The following is a 26,303-nucleotide window of genomic DNA, read 5'->3' as shown; positions in this document are numbered from 1 at the left end:
AATTTCGTAGCGTTTATAACAATTACAATTTAGCATTTTTCTATGTTGTATATTTTATAAACAAGTTATTTTACATATTTATAGTGAATTTTGATATTAATAAATTGTATTATTATGTCATAAGCCCTCGACGTAAATACCACCGACTACCCAGACAACCTTACACTGTTGAGATCTTTAGATGTCGGAAAGCCTTCTACTCGAATAGTCTGTACCCTCGAACCGCTCGATTATCGAATTTTTTCGTAGTTTCCTGTTTCTCTGACTGTACTAATCCGTTAAAGTTCAAGTGTTATGTGAACAAACATCTCGCTGCTCAACTCCTTATATAGTATTCCTGCAGGTTTGATCCCATACAGAAGCACTTTATATTTAACTAGCATTGTGCCTTCTTTGGGTAAATTGCAGTTACCAAAACTCGAGCCGTAAGTATAACCACTACTGAGACGTTTCTGCTTCATGTAGCAGTAGTTTCTTCAATGTGAGCCGGTAACGCCTTACTTACAGATAGTCAACTTGAACATAAGTAGTTTGCTCTGATTTTGTTTACCTAAATGAACCTAATTCTATTTAAAATATTAAAAACAATTTAATTGCTTTTGTAATCTACATTATTTACTTATATAAAATCTATAAAAGAAAGGCACGCTAACAGTGTTTATTTTTACTTGACCCTATCATGCTATATTATGATTTTTTCTTAATTTTAAACATCATAGACATTCCATTGTTCACCAGGGATTGGGGGTTGGTCTGGAAGACGCTGAAGCTTACAGCACGCTTATAGTTCCCAAATTCACCCTCTGGCATATGTTCTGGTAGTTGGCGGTTTTGCAACTATGCCTGTATTTGTTTCTAACAATATCAGTGATTTGATTGGCTAATGAATATATATTATTATCCAAAAGAAGTTACTGGTGAAAGAAGATACTGTTGAAGTGACTCTTACTGAAAAGATTACACAATAGAATATGTAGTCTATTAGGCCGATTTGAATTTTTTATGTAAAGAACGTCAACTTGAATGTCACGCAAATGATCTACTAGTCAGAATAGAATATCAATGTTTCAAATGCAATATATATATATATATATATATATATATATATATATATATATATATATATATATATATATATATATATCAGGGTTCAAATAGTCTTCTGGTTTAAACTATCATATCTACACGGAAGATTTTACAAGGATGAAACATATGTGTGTGGATAATAAATATATATTTATTATTAAATAATTATAATATATATATATGTGTGTGTGCGCGCGCGCGTGTGTGTGTTGTTGTTTATATAGTCCGTGGAGCGATATGTACAAATTACGTAATGCATAAATCATCTTTTTAAGAGTCCACTTTGAAAGAGTGCATACAGTTTTGTAATACTTGCCTCCATCCGTTGGTCCGATCATAACTAAAGAGAGCCGATATGACTATTCCAATTAAAATGCCAATGGTCATGAATGGCTGACTTACTCCAATCAGACGGCCACGTATATTACTAGGAGAACATTCAGCAACATACACAGCTGTATTAGCAGACGCACATCCTGTAAAGTAAAACAACAATATTTTGTATTCATAGCGGCAATCTGACATTCATATACACAAATACGAATATATATATATATATATATATATATATATATATATATATATATAGTATTACGGTCATACTCGGAAGAATTTAAAACTTTGATTTATCAAAATATAATCAAAATGTAATGTGGGTTTTGGGAGTGAGTGACGATATGTCCGATGAGTTGAGGGATGGCGGGTTGGTAGGAGAAAGAAACACACACAGCAATTCGGCGACTCACTTACTGTTACTGCTCGCCAAAACCCCAAAACAGCTCTTAACTCAATTCAGGCCACTGTCGTGTAATAGGCTGACTTTCGACATCTGAGATCTTTCTCGTATGACAATCGATTCTGAGCTCTTATCCGATCCAGCTGCACTTTTCATTGATTTATTAAAAATGGTCTTCCAAAATTTCTATTATTATTTTTGTTTGGCGTTCGATTATCGTCAGCTTCATTCGGCCTTATCTTATCCAAATGACCTTTTGAAATTTCAATTATTATTATTGTTTGACGTTGAATGATGTTCGCAGCATTTCTGGAATTTTCAGTACATACGACGTTAATTATTTGACGCACATATGTGAAAACAATAATAGAGATGACATATATTTATATAACATAAAGTAAAACATAGAATGAATACAACTAAACGGAAATACGTTCATACTACAAAGAAAATAGTACAAAATAAAAGACAAGTTGTGTATTCAGAATGAGATATTTTGTAAGACAAAATAAGTCGATGACGATCTCTGATAATCAGACTGGCTTTTCTTTATATATTAGACATATAATATCTATATAGTACACATATGTTTAATATATAGTACTAGCTATACTTAACTGGTGGAAGTCATTTAAATATTTTTGCTCTACATTATTTCGCCTGCCAATAATGGTTTTCATATGTTAAAAAAAAACAAATTTCATCACAATTCTAGAAAATAATTTACTGATCAATGATCTCTTTACAAAAGAGACGTTGATAGTTTTCTCCATTTTTAGGATTCATGTTATGTCAGATGTGAAATCCGATGAACGATGAAATACGTTATCTTTATGAAGTATGGATGAAAACACGTTTTTATGGGTATAACAGTTAGATATTGGCAAGCAATCCCGGGAAGAAAAAAACATTTGATGGGTTGCATATACGCAAATGGATTCGTTGTGAATAATGCGGATTTTCCACCAATGTGTAACGAAATGCAAAATTTGACTCACAAATATATTAGACGATATTGGTAAAAGTTGAAACAATAGACAAAGGAAATATTAAACATTCCAATAGGAAACTAATGTTTTTATAAATAAAACTGTCGCAATGAAAAAAATAAGTCAGTCGGTCAGAGAGAGAGAGAGAGAGAGAGAGAGAGGGAGGGAGAGAGAGAGAAAGAGACAGAGAGAAAGAGACAAAGGTTGAGTGACTATTTTCTTCACCGCCCAATAACCACCTAAATATGAACCTCCCTACGCGCCTTTCAGAAACGTTAAAACACCAGTAATGATTTATAATCAAAAGCTAATTTGTCGATGTGAAATAAAAGCAATATATTTTTTATAGATCAACCGTGTTGTGGTTTTATTCGCTGTCAGGGTATATATATCATGTACCAGCGACAGAAGTAGATGTTAACACTTATATAGATTGGACAAACGCATTTTGAACAATCAGCTACAGCAAATACATAGCACAACATCCTCCCCACTAAGTGAAAGAGAGATCTGCAATTTATTTGGCGCATTTTTGCACGGATTCACCACTAAAGAATTCAGATGATTTCTATCCTATTTTACAAAGTTTAATAAACTTTAAATCGGCAACTTTTCTTTAATTACAGATTCAGCAATTATAGTTTATTTGGAGTTCAGCTTAGTTTGGAAATGAATCATGAAAGGACTGACACCCGAGCAGCGGTTACAAATTGTCTAAATTTATTCAGAAAATCTCTTCCGAAAGATTTGATAACTAATCATTTCACCAAATGGACATGTTGATTAGGGCAGGTCGGTTTTGGAACCCAGGTGAGGCAATGGTGATGATAGTTGGGGTTTGACATAGAAAAGACCTACATGAAATATTTTTCTCAAAATCGTTATTTTTGCTTGAGGAAATGACTTTAAAATTTGAAAAATTGAAGTGATTAAAAGTTTTTCGGTGAATTGTTAAGAACGTCCCGTCATCAAAACAATCCGTACTGTTAAGAAAATGGAATCATTATTTAGAATATATTTTAAACTACATATTTAAATAAAATGAGTGAGGATAATGACTTAATAAAATAAATATTAAGTGTAATGGCATTTGAAGCGAACTTTGGTCGTTATTATTTTAAAAAAATAATAACGACCAAAGTTCGCTTTTTCATTTCAGGAACTTTTTTTGGGTGGAAACATTTTAGATTTCACCGTTGCAAAACACGCTCCTTATTGATATTGAAAATTAACGTTTGTTTATTATTAAATTTGAAAACATTACGATTTAGGTTTAATTATTTCGGAAGGAAAAACGAAAAAGGCTTCTTTAAAATATATATTATCAGAGAGGCGGTAGCACTCTCTATATAGGGATGGCCCGTACACGCCTATATACGCCTACAAAACAAAACTACTCAAATCTCAACTAAAATCAACTTATAAGTTTCAAAAAGCACATATTCTTACAGAAAAGCGTCTTACGAATCCAGCGAGTGTCAGAACGTCGGGTAAAATGTCAAAAGAGAGCAAAAAACAAAAAGGTACAAAAATGGGCAATTGTTCTTCTTTCTTCTTTCTTCTTTCTTCTTCTCTCTTCTTTCTTTTGGGACGATGTATCTCAGTGTACGAACGGTCTCTGACAACAGTTCAAGCATCAATCGACTGCTCTTTACACGGAGAAGTGCAGTGACCCATCGCTTTTTAGCTAACTCCATAATTAAATAAGATTACGTGTAATAACAAGTTTTAAACACTATATACCCAATGTAGACAGACCACTTCGAACACGGAACTTCTCTCAAAAGGAACAGCTCCAAATAATACACCGGATGCTCACAGACGTTCCAATTTGCCAGTGGCCTATATTTCTTGGACGCTGAATATTTGAGGTGAACGTTAAGGTTTTTTTCTTTAAACAGTAACCCACCAGCGTTAATGAAACCACGAAATCTTTATCTCAGTTGATCAAAATTGTTATAAGAGTAACCTATCAGCAAGTACGACGTCAAAAAACAATGTTATAAAAACAAATAATTCTTCAGATTTTGGACTGTAAAATATGTACAAAATGTCAATGCTGTGACCAGGATTCGAACCTAGGTTAGCACGGCCACAACGTGGGGGTCGTAACCTCTAGACGATCACGGCTAACACTGACGTCTGTCGCTCTTGGCAGAAAGACACATGACTACTGTCAAACTATTGAAAAATAAGGAGGAAACTTGAAATTCTCACGCATGCGCAAAAATACACTATAGCAACCATTGTTAAATGCATCTGAATCTCTTTGCTCGCTAAGAAAAGTAGATCAGACCAGTTCTTCTAAGAACTCACCAAACGCCAAAGGAAATAAGTTAAATTAACCGCAAAAGAAACTGCAAGAAAGTCATCTTCTAAGAACTCACTGGAAGCTGACCAAAAAGAATCAAAATCCAAGCCCTAGCCACAAAAATAACTAGATATTGTGGCTACTATACACAATCTACTAATAAAAACAAGTAAGTTTTCTAAAATAAACTACAATAAATAAACCAAGTAACCTCACACTGTCACTGATTAGGACTTCATATAAAGATAACAACTACACTATTGGTGTATATACCGTTCCACACTTTAACTATTGGTGACGGGGCAGTATCTCAATTCTACGAGAGTTGTCTTGCTATAAGATAAGTGATATTATAGTAAGATACACATAAGTGTTATATGTTTACATTTAATAAAAAATGCCAAAGTCAGCACGTAGTAAAAAAGCTCAGAGAAATATAGACTATGAAAAAAACAAAGTCAAGGTATTATCTGAGCAAAAAGAATATTATCAGAAAAATGCTGAAATAATAAAAATTAAGTATCATGCAAATCCTGAGGCAAAGAAGGCTGCCTCACGTGCTGACTCAAAAGCACGGTATAACAGGGATTCCGAGGGAAAAAGCTGCCTCACGTGCTCTTTATAACAAAGAACCAGTAAAAAAGAAGGCTGCCTCACGTGCTGACTCAAAAGCACGGTATAACAGGGATCCCAAGGGGAAAAAAGCTGCCTCATGCACAAACTATTATAAAAAGACCACAAACCCAGCAGGAAGCGACCTGCTACTAATGGAGGCGGCAATGAGCCGCCTCCTAAAAAAGACAATACTATCATGAATGTAAGTTTAAAAATAAGACTGTAAGTAAAAATACTAATTAACAAGAATAAAAAAGCATTGGAAATGCAAAAGGATATAGGGATGGTATGCCAAAAAGTATACACACAAGATAGCTATGAATGGCTAGGCACATGGAAATAGAATTGCATCCAAAGTATAGCCCTATAGCTTTTTACAACCGTAATGATGGCACGGAATGAAGATTGGAGAAAAGTTATAGGGCTATACTTTGGATGCAATTCTATTTCCATGTGCCTAGCCATTCATAGATATCTTGTTTGTATACTTTTTGGCATACCATCCCTATATCCTTTTGCATTTCCAATGCTTTTTTATTCTTGTTATATTTCAAGTGTCTGCAGTGAATTTAAACATATTTGTTTTATCTTTTTTTTAATTTGTTTTTCTATTAGGTTGGTGCAAAAATAATGGCATTTTTTACGTTCAAATGAACGTCAAAACATTATTTTTGCACCAACCAAATATTTCACATCAAATTCTATTTGAAATTTTTATTAAAATATGGTAATAATCAAGTTTTATATTAAAACAAAAGACAAAAAAATAGTCCATACAATTTTATTCTACACATTCTCTACGAAACATAACCACGTAAATTTTCAAGTTTTTCTACTTAACAAAAAACACTTTGCAGAAAATGTCAAATTAAAATTTATTGTATTTTTAGGGAGTAATTGTTTTTAAGCAGTGCTTTTCTCCTAAAATTATAGTTTTAAAATCAGATAACCCACAAAGATTAATACGAGTAAATAAGGGAACTCCTTTAAAGGTTTTTCGTTATTTGTACATCTATATTATTGTGCTAAAATAACATTGTTATTTAGAAAGCCATTCTTTATATGGGAAGGAGGTTGTATTGTAACTATTCTGTACTTTCATCTAAAAATTTAATAAACAAAAATTTCATAAAAATTAAATTTAACTTGAAAATACTATTTAAAATAGCATATTAACATAGATGCACAAGCACTGATTTTTCAAACTCTAAACACTAAACACTCGTTTAAAATGGCACATCTACAGCAAGAATAAATCCCTTTATAGGTAAATTCATGTTATCGAAGGAGGGGCTAAAATCTGCTAAAAATGTCTAAACTAAACACTACTATGCCTCTGACTTGGTTTGGTCCTCTCTCTTCAATACATCTAATTCAACTCTACAAAGTTTTTCATTATTTTTATAACTAGCACTTATTTTTTTACGTATGAACCTGGAAGATAGCCTAATATAGTTTCCTTCAGTTATGATCCATTTATTTATTTTACTTTTCAGATTAGAATGTCAGTAAAAGCACGACGTTCAGTTTTAACCCGTGGTTCACAAAATTTGCTGGGACTTGACCCATTTGGATAAAACAGCACGCCCAACTTCACGACAAGTCATCCAGTTTAATTATTTCCTCGAAAACAATTATCCCTACTTAAAAATAGTGAGATTTCTAAGTTAATTGCCAAGGAAATGATTAGTATTCAGCAAGCAGTCAGTCCACAATTGGCCTTGTTAAGGCAATGAAAGTGAAAAGAATGAAGGAACAGCTAGACAGACTATTCGATATATTTTCTTGTAGCTGTAAACTTTCTGTCTTGAGATGTGATGACTTTGCAGTAAAATGCAAGACAGAAAATTGTCAAACAAGGCACATAATCTGCACTTGTCCTCTTAACAAGGAGGTAAAATTAATTCTATAGATTTACCTGCAATTATGTTCCTTTTTTGTGGAAAATAAAATAATATATTGTATTTATTATGTAATATATCTCTATTATTAAACATGCACATTTTCCAATTTTCAGGTTCCACTAGAAGAACTGCCATTTACAGCAATTTTTAAATTAATTGATGGAACAACAAAAAGCCTAACAACATTTACTGGTCCTTTGGGAAAACTTTGTATCAATAATTATCAAGATTTGTCTTAAGTAGAATTCTAAAAAATTAGTGTCCCTCCCGATCATCATTATCTGACAGCAAAAGAAACAAATAATTTAAGTGTGAAGACCAGAAGCTACTTTTTGAGTATGCTGTTGGCATTTCTTGTGGAGAAGTTAACTTAGAAAATTGGGCCTATGAATCAAGGAATATGGCTAACATAAGCCACAAGATTAATGTCTTTATGGACACTATGATAAATTAAATATTTTGGTCAAATTTATCATCCAAGTGTATGCAGTTAGTTGGTTTGAGATCAAAACCGACAATATTTTTTATCCAACAACAGTAAATTTTAATATGATTCAGAGAACAAAACAGTTAACTGAAATCAAAATTACTATTTAAACTGTTCAAAATATAGTGCTTTTGCACTACTTCCGGATAATATAATATCGATTATAAACTGAGATGAATTGGATGTGAGAGAAAAGTGCATTCGAACGATTTTTTCCATTAGGTAAATAAATATTTATCCATTAAATTTTATTAGTTTTCTTAATTTACTTAAACAATAGTTAGTTTTATTCATATTACATTGCAAAAATATAAAAAAAGGGTTTTCAAATAATTGTTTTTTTATGCTGTTTTTTCCAGAAATAGTGAACAACTCAAAAAGAAAAATGAAAAAGATTACTGCTATCAATTTTGCAGCCACACACTGGTCAAATTTGATTGATTTTTCTCAAAAAGTTGTATATGGGCAGGAAGCAAGACATAGACACATTACTACAAAGTCATCGTGCCAGCGAATTAGACCTTCATTTTCCTCAAAAGGAAATTACACAGAACAATTTAGTTCTATTATAAGTTTGTATTATTGCCTCTAATAAAAAAATAAAATACATGGTTCTGTAACTTGTATCAAGTTGTTATATTGTGTAATACATCTCCACATATCTTTTTGAATTGTGAAATTTAAAAGACTTAGTTGTTAATTAGCTGTTTTAAAAAGGTTTTGTTTAATCAATGCAGTAAAAGTTGAGATATTTTGCTAGTTGTGATTCATAATTAAAATTATAATTCATGTATTTATTTTTCTTTCAATGTTTTTCATATAAATATATCAATTTTAATTGAATAATTTATAAAAATAGTGAAATTTCAAAGTCAGTGTTGCGTAAAATGCTATAAAAAGGAAGAATTTTTCTGCATTTTTCTACACGATTTTTAAAATTAAATGATCAATTTTCTGTTCAAGATGGGAATCTAATTTTTGGTATCTGTTCTTATCACATGAAATCCCAACTATCATCACCAGTGCCATGTTGATTTTCTGAAAAAAGTTGCAAATCGACCTGCCTTAATGTTGATTGGCCAGCTAAGTCGTGAAATTTAACCCCAGCTTAATTTAGTACTTACAGTTTGTGAAAAGTCATGTATCTTTATTTGTAAGATAAAATTTCTGGGTTTTTTTTTGCCTGATGAGTATCTGCACAAGAAGATTCTGTATTAACATAATAAGACGAGGGTTTCTCTATAACGAAACGGATTTGTAAAAAATGTACCGAAATTTTAATATGCTGAAAGAGCTGTTGGGTGAAGAAAATAAACATTTAGATCTTCGAATGTATATAACAATAGAGCATATATATATATATATATATATATATATATATATATATATATATATATATATATGGGACGGTTCCAAAATTTTTCCGATACAATTGCCGATCCGTTCTAAATTTCCAATTTAGATATGATTTCCGATTCTTTAAAAATTAATAAATATTTGATAAGAGATTTTTTGTTTTCTTGTAAATATTCAAATTTCCGCGTAATTTCCGATTTTTCTCAAATGTTTTCCTTGTAATTGATTGAAAATTATAAGAAAACAAAATATTTATTTTGATTTTAAAACATAGCCAGATTATTTCAGTTCGCAATTAGTGTAAAAGTTTTCTTAAACAATTGAAAATAGTCAACGATTGGTAACCAAAATGAGAAAATAATGTAAGAGCAAAATATTTAATAACACTCCTACCTTTGTTACGAACGAATTTCTAAATAATGTTACTATTTAGAAAACCATTTTTACATGGGAAGTGCGTGAGCTTTTTAAAAATCTTTCTATGCCTTCTCGCTGTGAATTAATTTGAAATTTTATTTGAATCATAAAAATTTCATTTGATTATTTAATAGATTTGCTTTGCTGTAAACAAATACAAAAATTATATGCAAATAATAATAATAATAATAATAATAATAATAATAATAATAATAATAATAATAATAATAATTGTTGTGTCGTAGAACAACAGCGAAAATAAGAACAATCAAGTCGAGGTTCGATTAAGGAATAAGTGTATTAACAATAATGTACAAAGATAGGAAACCGTGTATATCTGCTGGGCACTCGGCTAGCAGTTGAAGTGCAGTCGCATCTCTCCCACTGGTGTTGGAATTACTAGCGCTATTTATAGTGCTAATCGGTGTAAATTCTTCTGTTAAAGGAAGGCCGGTATAACCCCCCCCCCTTTGAAAAATTCCCGTCTGGGATTAATAACGTTTTTGTTTGAGTTCACCCTAATCAATTCTGTTAATTTCTGTTTTCTGTTTGATCTTCTCTTCTCCGGAGCTGTCTCTGGTATGGGCACCTGAAAAGTATCCACACTGTGTCCATGATGTCCTCCGCGGGCGATCTGGTCACCTTACTGTTAGAGTATCTTTTCCGAATTTGGTTAGTGTGACATTTGTGCACGAAGTCTGGTCTCTTAATCATGTAAACCATGTTGCCTATTTGTTTCTCAATAATGCCGGACTTCCAGAAAGTCTTATTATTTTTGTGAATATTGTAGAAGACTCTTTAGCCAACTTTATACCGTTTTTTTTATCGGTCTTTTGAGGTTTGGCCTATCCTGGTTTGGAAACAACTTGTGAAAAATCGATCTAACCATGCGTCTGAACATAACCTCAGCAGGTGTCTTCGACATTTCGATGTTTGCATTCGAAGTGACTCTGTAGACTTGTAAAAACTATTGGATTGACTTATCCGTCGGCGACCCACTAGCTTTTCTTCAGAGCTCTCTTGAATGTGTCAACGAATTTCTCTGCTTGTCCATTACTTCTTGGGTGATATGGCGGATTAGATGATTCTCGCAAAAATATTTAAATTCGGTACACGTAAATTGTGTTCCTTTGTCTGTAACAATGCAGTCTGCTACTCCAAACCTAGCGAATACTTCATACAGGAAGTTGATAGTTACCTCGGATGTGGGATTCTTACATTTTAATACTTCCGGCCATCTAGATAGGTTGTCTACAACAATGAGATAGTAGAACCCATCTAGCGGTCCTGCAAAATCTAAATGAATCCTAGACCAAGGTCGGTCCTGTTTTGCCCACGATCCGAATTGAGTCGGAGGAGCTTTCATAGCTAATGCACATCCTCTACACTCCCTGATTTTTCCTTCTATATCCTTATCCATGTTTGGCCAATAAACGAAAGAGCGCATAACCCTTTTCATTCTTGATGTCCTACATGGAATTCCTGTAATGTCGTAGGAATTACGACCCTGTCGCTATATAACAGGACGTTATCGCAAATTGAATAAATTTCTTCATCCAGTTCGTTATCGTTGATCCTTTCATTCGTGCGTATAATAAATTCGTCCACCTTTGCCTTACTTTTATTTAATCTCACCAAGCGTTACTGGAAGTTCTTCTATTGTGTCACATAACGTATTTTTTACTTCAACTTCCGCTTGAATGGTTGCTATTACCATATCCTCCAATGGTTCTGTCTGCTTAGGTATTAACCTCGATAACCCGTCTGCATGACCAAATATTTTAGATGGACTCCATTTGAAAATTGTAATTCAGAAGTATGGTACCTCATCTTTGGAGTCTATCCGCCGTATGTTGTGGTAGTCCCTTTTTCGTTCCTAAAATCATTAATAATGCTTTGTGGTCTGTTTGTGCAGGAAATGATGAAATTTCTTTACCGCGAATATAATGCTTAGCGCCTCAATTTGTGAGTAGTTCTTTTCGGCTGACAAAAGTGATCTGGATGAATGTGCTATGGGTTTCACTTTTCCATCATCCATTTTGTGTAAAATAAATGCTCCTATGCCATAGGAGCTGCATCGCTTGCAACTATAGTTTCACGGTTGGGATTATAATGTGCCAGAAACAAGTCTTTTTAATTTCCCGAAATGCTTCTTCGCACTCTTGCATCCAGACCCATTTTTGGTCTTTCCTTAACAGTTCATTTAAAGGCGACCTTAGTTTATGCTTATTTGGCACAAATACATTGTAGTAATTTGTCAAATCTAAGAAACTTTGTAAAGACGCAATATTTTCTGGAGCAGGCATATTCTTTATTGCACTCGATCTATCTGGATCCGGCCTTCTTCCATGTTTATCGATGATTTGCCCCAAGTATTTATTTCTACGTGAGAAATGTACATTTTTCCTGTTTTACTTTAAATCCATAATCCTGGACCCTTTTGAATACTTGGTTTACATGAGATTTGTGTTGTTCGTTGCTAGCGCTTTTCTTTAACATATCACCCAGGTATCCTACTGCGAAATCCACCCCATTTAACATAATGCCCATAATTTGCTGAAAAATAGCAGGGACGACTTTGACCTCAAAAGGAAGTCTGTTAAACTTGTACAATCTCTTATTGGTATTAATATATAGCAGCTTTGAACACTGGAACTTGTAAGTACGCGTCATTGAGGTCGATTTTAGAAAAATATTTCCCTCCACTCAGTTCCGCAAATATCTCTTCAGGGCTCGAAAGAGGATAATGGTGATCTTGTAATGCCCTGTTTAAGCCTGTCGCGAAGTCGGTGCAAACCCGAATCTCCTTACTCTTCTTTTAGATGTAAACCGTTGGTGCAGCCCACTCACTGTGATCAATTTTTCTGATGACACCCATGTTTTCGAGTCTTTCTAATTCACCATCTATCTGTTTTATAGTGGCGTATGGATCATTTCGTTTCTTTCTGAACACTGACTGTTCATTTACTTTTACGTCAAATTTGCTACGGCTTTGTACACCTTCCCAAACCGCTTGAAAATACGTCTGAGAAATTCTCTTTTAACTCCCTCTTAAGGTGGTCTGCCACCACATTCAAATCCTCAACCTTTTGGCAAAATGAGCTTAAAGGCAGATCCCATAGTTGAAACTTTTCGAACAGATCAGTTCCAAAGAGGTTGTTTAGTTTTCGCATAACTCAAATTCTTGCCTTTTCGGCCCTGTTCTGAAAAAAAATATTCGTCAATAATTCTTGTTCGAAGGTAATTTTTCGCCACTGACACTCCTCGCCGTTTTATGTGATTTAATCATAGTGGGTCTCCCAAGCCGCTTCCATGTCTGTACATTAATAATGGAAATGTTAGATCCACTATCAAGATGTAACCTTACTTGTTTTTTAAACATTTTGATCTGAATATATTTCCGGATATTTTGTTCCTCAGGTTTAATTTTCGTAAGTTTAATGGATGTCTTTCTACTATATTTTTTTCTACAATGCGATGCTTTATTCCTTTTCTGGTGGCACTTGTCACATTGTAATTTGTAGAGACACTCATTGTACCAATGTTATTTCCACACCTCCAACATGGTCCAGGTGGATCTTTTCCCTGCTTCTTTCTCTGGTTATTTTTTTAAGTCGAATTTTTCTTTTGATGGATATTTTTAATATGCGACACTCCGCTTTCCTCTATGTCACGAGTGTCTTGTTTCAACGCAATAAACCGTTCACAGTCTTCCGCTAAGTTTTGTAGTTTTAAATTCGATCCGTTTTCGAGTTTATTTAAAACACGACGCCTGATTTCAGCGTCTTTATTTAAGACCAGCCCTTGCACAAATATTAAACATTTAAAATTATCTGATGATAATTCCTCCAGTTTAAAATCGTCGCAATGCTTGTTCACTATACTTGCAAGTAGTGTAGTCGTCTTCCTCTCTTCTAGTAACATTCATACATTTATATCGCCTATGGAAGAGAGACGGTTTTGCAAAAAAACAGATCTGTAAGTAGCGTAACTGCTTCTTGGAAGTTCAACTCACTGGTCTTTTTTGGGAGAATAAAATTCACGAACTTTGTATGCTCGGCTGTTCCCAATTTCCTTAGCAAAAGCCTAACTTTTTTCGTGTTTGACCAGGTACTAAAATCCGATATAAAAATATTCTCATATCGTCTATAGGACTGGACGAAAGTGACATCGTCCTCTGGATTATAATTGAAATTTTCAATAGCGGCCCACACAGCTGTTTTAGAAAATGCTTTATGATTATCGTCCGCTTTATTAACTGTGTCGTCTCCAGAGTTTTTCTTTGTTCCTCCTGTGTTTTCATCAATATTTCCTAGAAGCGTTTCTGTTGTTGAAGCATTTTTTCTTGAAATGATTGTTTAAATCTGTCTTCTCTTTCTACCTCTTGTTGAATTTGCTGCTTTTGCAACGCGAGATTTTGCTCTGCCTTGAATTGGAACAATTCCAACAGTGAATCTTTGAATTTTGCATCCATCATACGAATTCAGTTTACAATTTACGCTTGTATTAAAGAAATATTCCTTAGTAAAAAAAAAAATCAACCAAGTTTTCTTTCCCAATTCTTTTGTTTGAAGATCAACAGTTTACCAGTCCTTTTGTAACTTAATTTGTTGAACGCTATATTTCTAGTCTTACTAGAAATAACCCAGCGAAATAACATTTGTTTAACATTTTTTTTATTTGCACACGTTTTTACGTAGCAAAAATAAAATTCGTATGGAAACTTTTTATTACCCCCTTTGGCTTTTGCAAAAAATGACCTGATTGTTTACGTGTTTGCTAAGCACAAATGACGTACGCGAATAATTATCTTTTTCTCTTGACAAAGTCAAGCGTGTTTTTTTTTCAAATCCCAGATGTTTTCGAAATAATGAAAAAGAAAAATTATTTCAAGAAAAAGAAAAAAGCAATGTAAATTAAGGATATAATTTGGAGAAAAGAAACTTATCTCAAGGACACAGGTGTATTAATTTGAAGAGAAAGTAATGTCGATTGGCAATTGCATCGATGCTGGGGCGGGGATGAACGAAACTTTATAAATAAAATTTCATTTTTAGAGCAACATCAAATTTTATTTAATTTCATTTAAAAAATGAGAAAGAAAACTTCTGCTTATGTTTGAATGATTGCTTTCGTGTCAACCTTTCATGTGTTGAAATAGTCTCGTAGCGGTGTTTTGATTGAAATAAGTGGAAGACAAAAATCTGACTATTTTGCCGGATTCGAACGTGAATACATGTTTTGTTTTTGTTTTTGTTATGAAAATCATATCTATGGAAAATTACTTATTCTACTGTAAGCGAATAATTGTCGAAGGTAACCAAGTGCATGTATTGTTATGATAAATGGAAAATATCTCGTGTTATTTAAAATATTTTTAATAACAATATAATAACAATTTAAAAATATTTAAAAAAAAAACAAAAAACAGAGGTCACTAAGATATTCATTAAAGGTTTTTCTATGACTCAATTTTTCGGGAAGATGAGAATAATAGTCCGAATAAAATATGAGAATTTTATCTGATTAGTTATTATTCTTTTTTTTTTTTTTTTAGAAATAAACCTGTATTTTGTGTTGGATTAATGTCCTGTGTGAGAAATCTCTATCAGAAAAAAACTAAAAATAGTAAAAACGCATGTATTCGGAAAAATTTGGGAGTTTCTGTTTGGTATCAATAGCTGTTCATCTAATCGATAAATGAATAATATATAGATAGATATGTTTCGTAAATGCCATGTAACATGTGAAAAAAAAGAAAAGAAAAAAAGAAGAAAAACGCAAGCATTCGAAACGTAAGAATTTTTAGTACTCTTGCATAATGGATTTATCAAAAAGTTGGTTTTAAAATCGAAAACATCAACTTCAGCGTCATTGCATGAGTTGGATTTTTTTCAGACGTAATTTATGGTAATTGGCTAGATAAATGTATAATGATTCTTGTAAAAATAAACTTTATTCATTTTTATTCATTAGAAAAAATATTTTTCCTTGAATGCCATACGGAGATTTATTAAAATAGTTAATTCTGTTTTAGAAGCAAATATATCGACTTCAGTTTCGTTGTTGGATTTTTCAAAATGATAAACCTGGTTTTTCATATGTACGTTAATGTCTATTCGCTACATAAAACTGTACAAATATTTATTTTCTCTAGAAATTTGTTTTTATGGCGGAATAAAATTTGGCACACTGGCGTACATTTTGGCAAACCAAAATGAGGAATCTCTACTTACTACTACTACTACTACTACTACTACTACTACTGCTACTATCACTTCTACTACTACTACTACTACTACTACTATTATAAATAATAATTTTGATTTCGTTTATGAACGTCTCTCTGGAAAGGGATGGGATTCATTTCCAGAGAATTTCCCTTAATCCCGGCTTCAAACCAGGAGCTTCAAAGACCAAGGGTTTTCCTAAGGATGTTGGTGGTACCTATAATTGCAAAGGTTTGAAGGCCGCCTAAAACATCGGGGATTTGTAGTTTTTTCAATTGTACTTCCAAACGACTTGATACTACTCCTAGTGTACCAACTATGATCGGGATTATTTGTGTTTTAACCCCGTATATACGCCTTGTCTCAAAGGCCAATGGAACATAATTGCTCCACTTCTCATTCTCCTTCTCTTTCACATTTCTATCCCAGGGCACTGAGAAGTCTACAATCTGCCAGTTTTTGTAGACCTTGTCAATGACGACCAATTCCGGACGATTATGTTCCAATTGCTTGGTCGTTATGACACTTTTGTCCCACCATACCTCTACCTTGCCATTCTAACTTGTTCTCACTTCATAAGGCACCTCCTCAAACCATTTTCCAGCACACTTCACCCCAACCCTCTTATACACCTCCTAATATATCCGGAGTCCCATGCGGTCGTGTCTTTTGCGGTACTCTCTCTGGGCCAGTCCACTACACCTTGCTGCAAGGTGCGCAATTGACTCTGAGGTCTTACCACAAATCCGTCATTCTGCAGCAACTTCCTCTCCTAGAACCACTTTTTTTTAATAATCGTGTTGCTAATGCCTGCTCTTGTGCTGCACAAACTAAAGCTTTAGTACTCTTAGCCAGATACCAAGCTCTAAGCCATTGCCATGATCTTTTATGAGCCACTTCTGCTATATCCTGGAAGAACATTCCATGCATTTTCTTCCTAGCCAGTTCCTCTAATAATAATAATAATAATAATAATAATAATAATAATAATAATAATAATAATACCATCAGCTAAATCACTTCCCCAAAATGCGATTTTTCATTTTTAAATGATTTTGTAGCGAAAAGAAAAAAAAACAGTTATTTTCATATTTCGCGTAGGAAACTGTTTTCATAAAATTAATTTAAAATGATACTCATTTCCGACCCATTTTTACTTAATCGTTCAAAAATCGAAAATTAAACAAAATACTCGTACACCATAACCTTTTCGATCGATTGTTAACATATATTTATGTGTTTTACCAGCGTTTGTTTAACTTTCAATTTTGTTATGCTGGGGTTATTGGGTTTACCATTTTTAAAATTCTAACTCAAAGAGTAGACACTAAGTTTGTTTTAAACTTAGTGTCACACTGTAGGATTAGTTTAAGTACAAATGAATTAATTCAGGTATGTAGAAGAGTATTTCTTTTGATTACATTTATTTCTTACATATTTATTTATCATTTCTTTTCTTTTTCTGTTAATCACAATAATAAATGTCCCAGAGTAATAAATGTTCTTCCTTTTAGGGAAGTTTAATGTAGATATAATTTTCTTTTTAATTAAGAAAATCTCAGAATCTTTTCTATTTATACACTTTACCCATGATTTTGATAGACACATCGAGAAATTTTCATCTATATTTTTCACCTGCGTCAAAAGAGAAGCGCCATAAAACTTTAATTATTTCAGAAGAAACCGATGAGAGACATTGTCAATGTAAAGCTGGCACCAACGAAATTTAAAACCCCGTCCAGAGCATTTAAAACCTTTTAATGATCAACTGAACTCCCTCGGATGGGGGATATAAACATTTAGAGCATGGATGCGAAAAGTTTAAAAATCAATAGGCAAGTTATCTCTCGATAAATGACCAATAAATAAAATGAATTAAACTCTAGGAGTCCATGTTTAATCTGTAAATCAGATTATAACCCATTATATGGGCCTTCTCAGTCTTATGTTGTAAATGAAAAACTTCTAATAAAAAATAATTTGTGCCTGTTTCATTTTCTATTGTAAAAAACAACAACAACAATTAAACGGATCGGTTTGGAATCGGAAATTAAACTTCCGATGCTGATTTCGATCCCGATTTATATATCCCAAAAGTTCCGATTTTCCGATTCCGGTTAATCGTCCTAACACTAATACACACACACACACACACACACACACACACACACACACACACACACACACACACACACACATATATATATATATATATATATATATATATATATATATAGTTAAATAGAATTGTAAGCTACATCCACCTTATATATATATATATATATATATATATATATATATATATATATATATATATATATATATTCCCTATTGTTATATTAAATTAACACTGAGTTTCTATGCAAAAATGAATGGTATACGCAATGAGTGAAATATAATTGAAAAAATATATTTTACCAAGAAAAATAGAATATATGTATGATCGCCCTAAATCCCTACAAAATAGACGGTGTTGATTTTTCTACATTTTCATGATTCATGGATAAAAATTAGTTTTGGTTACTCTAGTCCGGGGCTATACAAGGCAACAAAATAAAATGTTTATTTTAGAATAAAGCGTAGCATAATCTAATATATAAATCTCACTATATCTGTGTGTGTGTGTGTGTGTGTGTGTCTGTCTCCGTTTTTAACTTGTATATCCTCCCAGACGGATGGTCGTTTGACAGCGTGCAATAGCTCTAAAAGTGCAGAATTTTAATAGGGTTGTTTAATTGATTAAAACAATTTCTAAGGGATTCAAAAAAGAAAAGAAATGACAACTTAACAAGCATAGCGACAATGGCGTCGTTTGCGCATGCGCACGATCTGTAACAGAGATTTATTTATTTATTAAATTTATAAATGTATGAAAGCAGTTGTCTGCTTGGTGCTTTGCGTAGCATCATCGATTACTAACACCAGTGTTGCGGGTTCGTGCTCCACCCTTTCTTTCTTCGCTTTGTTTTTTTTTTGTTACATTCCGATATTCTGGACTTTTAAATGTTACGTAATAATTATAAAAGAACACTTTTATATAAACAATACGGAAAAATGTTTTTGCTGTATATAACGAAAATGTCATATTCCAAATATATAGGATATATTATATATTGGCTTATTTGTTACATTCCAATAATCACGTAAATAGATCCAGTAATGGAATTTTGCATTGAATTAATTCCTAAACTATTTAACCGATCATTATTAATTTTAATTATGTGTATATGTCTCTATATTTCTAAGTATTTGATTCGCTCCTAAATTAATTAACCGATCATTATTTATTTTAATGATGTGTATATGATTAAATATTTTTGTGCATTGGATCCACTCCTAAATTAATTAACCGATCATTATTAGTTTTATTCATGTATATATGTCTGTATACTTGTATGTATTGGATTCAGTCGTAAACTAATGAACAGATCATTATGACTTTTAAGGATGTGTATATGATTATGTATTTCTATTATTAGATTCACTCCAAAACTAATTAACCGATCACTATGGATTTTAATTATGTGTGTATGTTTATATATTTCTACGTATTAGATTCACTCCTGAACTAATTAACCGATCATTATGAATTGTAAAGATGCGTATATGTTTATATATATGTATTATTGGATTCACTCCTTAACTATTTAACCAATCATTATTAATTTTAATTATGAGTATATGATTATATCTTTTTGTGTCTTGGATCAACTCCAAAACTAATTAACTGATCATTATGAATTATATGTAATGTATATGTTTGTATAATTATATAGATGTCATATTCCAAATATCACATACAATGTTCACTTACTTTGTTAATGTATATATTTGTATAAGGAAGTCTATCCAACTAATGAGGAATTTTACAGTATATTACTCATATGAAAAACTTATGTAATATCATCGAGTAGTGTCATCTTTATATTAGAAATAAGATACTTGCACAGTATCTTACTCAAGAAATAAGTACTTGTGCAGTATAGTACCAACATGAAAAAACAAAGAATATCTTACCTGTGACGTACATAAGTTATTAAAACTGTAAATCCCCTTAAATATTCGATTAGTACAACTTACATCTAAAAAAATATGTACTTCTTCACTATAGCCCCCAGATAAAAAACAAATTCTTACCCCCTGATGTACAAAACATTTAGCACAACAGAAAATTTCATAAAGGTATTGAGTTCTTTTATTTATAAATTAGAAAAAGATACGTATACACTTCTTACACAAGAAATAAGGTACTTGTGTAGTATCCTACCCAAGAAATAAGGTATTTGTACATTAAAGTACCCATGTGAAAAACAAAGGAAATTTTACTTGTGACGTACATAAAAGTAATCAAAACCCAAAATCATGTGATATTTTCGAGTAGTATGACATTTATATAAAAAATAAGGTGCTTCGTTACTATAGCACTCTGATGTAAAAACAAACAAACTCTCACCTGTGACACACAGAAATGTTAGCACAACAGAAAAGTATGTAAAATTATCGAGTAGTTTCATCTATATCTTAGAAATTACGTACTTGTATATTATCCTACCCAAGAAATAAGGTACTTGTGCAGTATAGTACTCATATGAAAAAAACAAAGAAAATCCTACCTGTGACGTGCATAAAAGTTATTAAAACCAAAAATCATGTAATATATTCAGGTAGTATGACTTTTAAATGAGAAATAAGGTTCTTCTTCACTATAGCACTCTGATGTAAAAACAAAAACTCTTACCTGTGACATGCAGAAAAGTTTGCACAACAGAAAAGTATGTAAATTATTTTAAATATGTATTGTACATTACCCGCCCTAGGCAAGGACATTTTTCCATATATGTGCTGTAAATTTCCTGTTCAAGGGAACGTACAATTAGCTCATATAATACCCGTCCTAGGATAGATAAAATATTATTTTGTTCAAGATGGCAAATTATACATAAACATAAAAAAAATTCCTCTATCCTAAGAATAACAGGTGTGTTCAAAATTTTTCTTATACGGTCCCGAGCAACGCCGTGTGGCCTTTCTAGTATTGTATATATTATCCTAAATTTTTTAGACGCATGGCTAGAGATAGTACAGCGCATTGTATTACATACAGATATTTTATGAAGACGACAGACCATGATAGTTTTTAGATCGAATTTTCAGATTAAATTCAGTTCTTGTGGCATGATTTGTTTAATAAAATGTTAAAATGTTAGGTGAAAGTACATATAAAGGTAGTAAACTCCTTTTTATCCTATGAATATCTTGACATGTTTGTGTGTGTTTGCATACGTTACAGATTACGTAGGGAGTAGTCCATTTTTTATTTTTTTTAAATTTTACTTCAGTAAGTTTTAAGAGACCAAGGGGCTCCCCCTGGAACTAACACTTGATTCTGTTATGATTTAAATTTATATCCGAGGGCTCTTTTAAGAATAGATACTGTTCCCTCTATGGTTGCTATCTGTATTTCGTTACAGCTTGGTCTTCCAGGGAATGCTTCTAAGTATTTATGAAGATTTATTTTTTATTAAACCAGTTGTTCCTATCACAACCGGTATAATGTTTATTTCTTTCAGACACCATGCTGTTTTTAGATCATTTTTTTAAGTCCTGATATTTTGTTATCTTTTCCCGTTCAGCTCTGTATAGGATATTACGTATACTTTAAAAATAGATTAACGGCTAGCGTCTGAAAATCGTAACTTACTATAGAAATAAAAGTAGATTTTTAAAACTAAAAGATAAAACAAAATGTTAAAAACAAAGACCAGAGGGTTTACAAAAGTGACGTGATTTATATATGTAGCAATCGGTATTTCATGTATGTTTTTATGTAGTTAAGTAAACTTTTGAGAACGTGTATATGTGTGTGTTAAAGAGGGAAAAAAACATATTGAATAGACGTGTGTTTTTCAAGTTCAAAGTAACACAATTAAATTGTGTAAGAGAGAACCAAAGAAAAAACAAACAAATTACCTGATAATTAAAAAATAGAATGTAAAGGAGAAGAAAAATAAATGTTATCGCATTAGACGAAACAGAAACTTAGATGCTCAACCAAACACATGCATGCACGAATTTAAATTAAAAAACATGCGCAGTGAGAGAGTGACATAGAAAGGGAGAGTAATCCCATTACACACATTGTGGACCCCGTACACTGAAGGAACAGCAGTCCGATTGCTACAAACTCACTAATAGAGTGATCTGTATCTACGCAAGCCCGTCCGCACACACACACACACACACACACACACACACACACACACACACACACACACACGCATACACACACATACACATACACAAGCAAAACAAAGTTGTCGACAAAAAAGAAATGGAAAGGAGAGTATTTATTTGATAGTGTTTAAGGTTCCAGATGTGTTATGGCTCTGGATTAGTTATAACGGTGTAAGTCAAGACGTGTATCAATAAAAGACAAACAAAGGGTTACAGAATGAAAAGAGTAATTGCGTTCCATCGAGCATGCGACGTTAACTCCGGAACTAGAGCCTTACCTTGGATCGTTATATGAACGGTGGTTGAGTCCATTCAGAGGGTGGTTCCTCCACAAAAAACGTAAGCATACTGTTGAAATTTGCGAAAGAAAGTATGTAAACTGAAGTACTAAAACAAATAAGGTGAACGAAAAACCAGTTTGTGACAACGACGATAAAGGAAATCCTTATAGTGGATAGAGTGTGTTAAAGTTTGTAAAAGAACGCAAGTAAAATTTGTATAATAATATTCTCTCTCTTGTATATTTCGATCTTGCATGAATAAAATGATTTATGCATTAAATGAACTTGACAGCGGGCAAAATACAGTAGAACCCCGGGATAAGGTAGCCCTATAATATTTTTTTTTTCAGGTTAAGACGTGGAATACGAAGTTTTTTTCCGGCCCTGGTTACGGTATTTGTCCCGCCTTATGGTGTTATTTATAATGTAAGTTGATTATATACATGTGTATTATATAGTGTACTGTATTTTCTGACTAATTTTTAATACCGTATCTCGGAAATCTACTGTAATACGGCTCTTATTGACGCCATATCTTAATGTTATCAATGGTTCGTTTATAAAGTGAAGAATTTAATTTCGGAATATGAGAATGTTCATAGCTCACCCAATCAGAATGGACAGACTTTAGCCAGGGAGGCTTTTTTATTTATGGATCGAAAATTGAAAAGGTTATGTAAGGTCTATGTATATATGAGCCGATTATAGTCCATGTAATCACAGAATCTGTGGAGCGTGTAGTGGGACTAAGTATTAAAATAGAAAAATACGGGCTCCTCTCTCTAACGATATTGCGATTGTGATGGTGTTGCCCGTGGGATATAATGTAATATTTTATTATCGCGAACGAATATGTCCGTAATGATACTCGAAAGCTACATAATATAATGGCTATTTGTATGTGGGATCTGTGGTTGCAAACCTACAGTACTTTTGTCCAGCGGGATATTCCTGCGGCTATTTTATTAATATAGAGAATAGAGATTAATCAAATAGAACAAAATATAACTCAATAATAAACAAGTTTAACAAGTATTGTATTTATTAATTTATTATAATTTTTCTGTTTGATTATTTCAATAATTTCTGTGGCATTTTACCAGTTCTGCCAGACCTGGAAAATAAAACATTAAATATCTTCAAATTTAACTTATGATTTTATAACAGCAATGTCTTGTCCATGGTAGTGAAACTCGTCACTTAAAAATCAACCAAAAAAGAAATTAGATGCGTTAGATTCCAGTGCATAGGGATAAGATCAGATCAATCGTTGTCCGTTGGTCCTCACTGGGATTTTATATTGCAACTAGCAGGGGTGCCCGGCGTTGCTCGGGTGTTTGGAGGTGTATGCTGTGCAAAAAAAGCAAAAAAAAAAAAAAAAAAATGGTTAATTTTTTAAAACTTTGACCCCTATTATGACCCCTTAAAATTTATTGTTTCGGGCTCAAATCACTTTATTAAGTTAGATCCAGGTTCAAGGAACCTATATCTAAAATTTCAAGTGTCTAGACCCAAAATTGTCGGAGGAGTTTGGTAGAGTTCTTAAAGGTCAAATCGTTGAAATTTGACCCCTTAACAGCCAAATTTCTGGCTGACACCCGTCACATTGATTTTCCCAAATCTCAGTACCCGGTATTTCAAATTTCGAGTCTATAGACTAAAATTTAACAGAGTTATTGCGTAGGGAAATGTACACAGACAGACAGACACACAGACAGACAGACAGACACGTTCACTTTTATAGATATACTAGCATTTCAGCCCGGCTTTGCCCGGGTGTTTTGAGGTGTACGCTTAGCAAAACAAAAAAAAGTCATTTTTTTTTAAATTTGACCCCTATTATGACCCCTTAACATTTATAGTTTCGGGCTCAAATCACTTTATTAAGTTAGATCCAGGTTCAAGGAACCTATATCTAAAATTTCAAGTGTCTAGACCCAAAATTGTCGGAGGAGTTTGGTAGAGTTCTTAAAGGTCAAATCGTTGAAATTTGACCCCTTAACAGCCAAATTTCTGGCTGACACCCGTCACATCGATTTTCCCAAATCTCAGTACCTGGTATTTCAAATTTCGAGTCTATAGACTAAAATTTGACAGAGTTATTGCGTAGGGAAATGTACACAGACAGACAGACAGACAGACACGTTCACTTTTATAGATATATAGATAAGTCTCACCAAAATTCCAGTTTTCTCCGCACCTGTCAAGTGCAGTGTTTTCACTTCTCGGTCTTTCCATCCTCCTTGTACCGTGAACTAATTCAGGGTATTGACTACGATTCATTGGGGGGTATTATTATTATTATTATTATTATTATTATTATTATTATTATTATTATTATTATTATTATCATCATAGAATAAATTAAATACATAAAAAATTAATATTAATTGAAGCAGAATTAGAAAATTAATTTCATAAATACATTATAATAAAATTCATTTCAGCTGATATTTGACACGCGCTCTCTCTCTCTCTCTCTCTCTCAATTCTGTAATGGTTGTTAATATGGATTAATCATACTTTGTTTACAAGCGAATAGAGAATAAAGATCATAATTATCATAAATACAGAGTTTAATTTCTAACATTGTTCGACTGTAACATAACCCCTCATAACGTCGGTCAATCAGACGAACAGGAGACTAAAAGTCCGCAACAAATAGTGTCAGATGAAAAATTATTTTTTTTGTAAAAAAACCCTAAAGCAATCGACAAATATTTTGTAAAGTAATATGTTTTCATAATTCTAAAAACAAGTTCTAAACAGTAAAATTATAGCATTTTATTTATTATTTTATGCACAAAATAATTAAGTTTAATGCAAATATCTTTATCTTATATACTTTGCTGCGGACTTCGAGTCGCCTGTTATTCTGATTCACCACTTTCCTCATATTACTAGATTTATTTTTTAAAATGAATTAAGAATGCCCATTTTCTATGGATTAAATAAATTTTAAAAAATCAGTTTTATATCATACTTACCAATTCCACATCCGATAAGTAATCGTCCGATGAACAGCGTCTCTCTGTTGAAAGCCGAACCAATGACGATATATCCTAGCACAAAAAAACTTGCAGCTATCAGTAAACCTTTTTTACGTCCGTATTGATCACTCAAAAAGGCTCCGATTAAACTAAAGCCAGCCGCACCAACCATCGGTCCGGCCATGATAAGTTGCTTCCATATTTGCGTAAGGCGTAAATAATCTATATCTTTGGCAAGCAAAATGGCCCCTGAAGATGCTCCCATGTCATAACCTTGGTTAATTAACGAGAACTGCGAAAAAACTGTCAATGTATACATTAGCCATGGGCATTTGATACCATTTTCATTTTGTTGTACAGGATTTATCATATTTTTCTAAGTATTTCATACGCACAAGTACAGAACTGGCGAAACCAAGAAAAAAGATATAAATGACTAAATTCAAAACTTTAAATTACAAATTCATCGCATGATCGATTCCAATGAAACGAATATGTTTCGCTGGACATCTCTTTTTCTGTTTTGTTTTTCAGTTGAATAAAGAACCATTATGCCAACCAGGGTAAATAAAGCAGTATTGAATATATATGCGCCGTAATACGTGTCAAATTTCTTCCTATTTCTCACCGTTGGCAAATATGTCCCCCATCCCCTCCTGCTGCCATT

General features: G+C 32.7%; 1 protein-coding gene across 1 annotated transcript; it reads right to left on the bottom strand.

Annotated features, from left to right (window-relative positions):
* Window positions 1–1,356: 1,356 nt before the first annotated feature.
* Window positions 1,357–26,303, bottom strand: LOC145243695 (proton myo-inositol cotransporter-like). Its single transcript, XM_080106753.1, has 2 exons — window positions 25,634–26,303; window positions 1,357–1,562 (listed from the first exon to the last, which is right to left on the bottom strand). The coding sequence occupies exons 1-2, from the start codon at window positions 26,004–26,006 to the stop codon at window positions 1,357–1,359; spliced, it is 579 nt and encodes a 192-aa protein (XP_079962879.1). The 5' UTR covers window positions 26,007–26,303.

The sequence above is a fragment of the Euprymna scolopes genome, chromosome 22, assembly GCF_053919585.1.
Source record: "Euprymna scolopes isolate OS-2025 chromosome 22, ASM5391958v1, whole genome shotgun sequence".
Taxonomy (NCBI): Eukaryota; Metazoa; Mollusca; class Cephalopoda; order Sepiida; family Sepiolidae; genus Euprymna; species Euprymna scolopes.
This window is presented reverse-complemented; position numbering and strand designations above follow the sequence as displayed.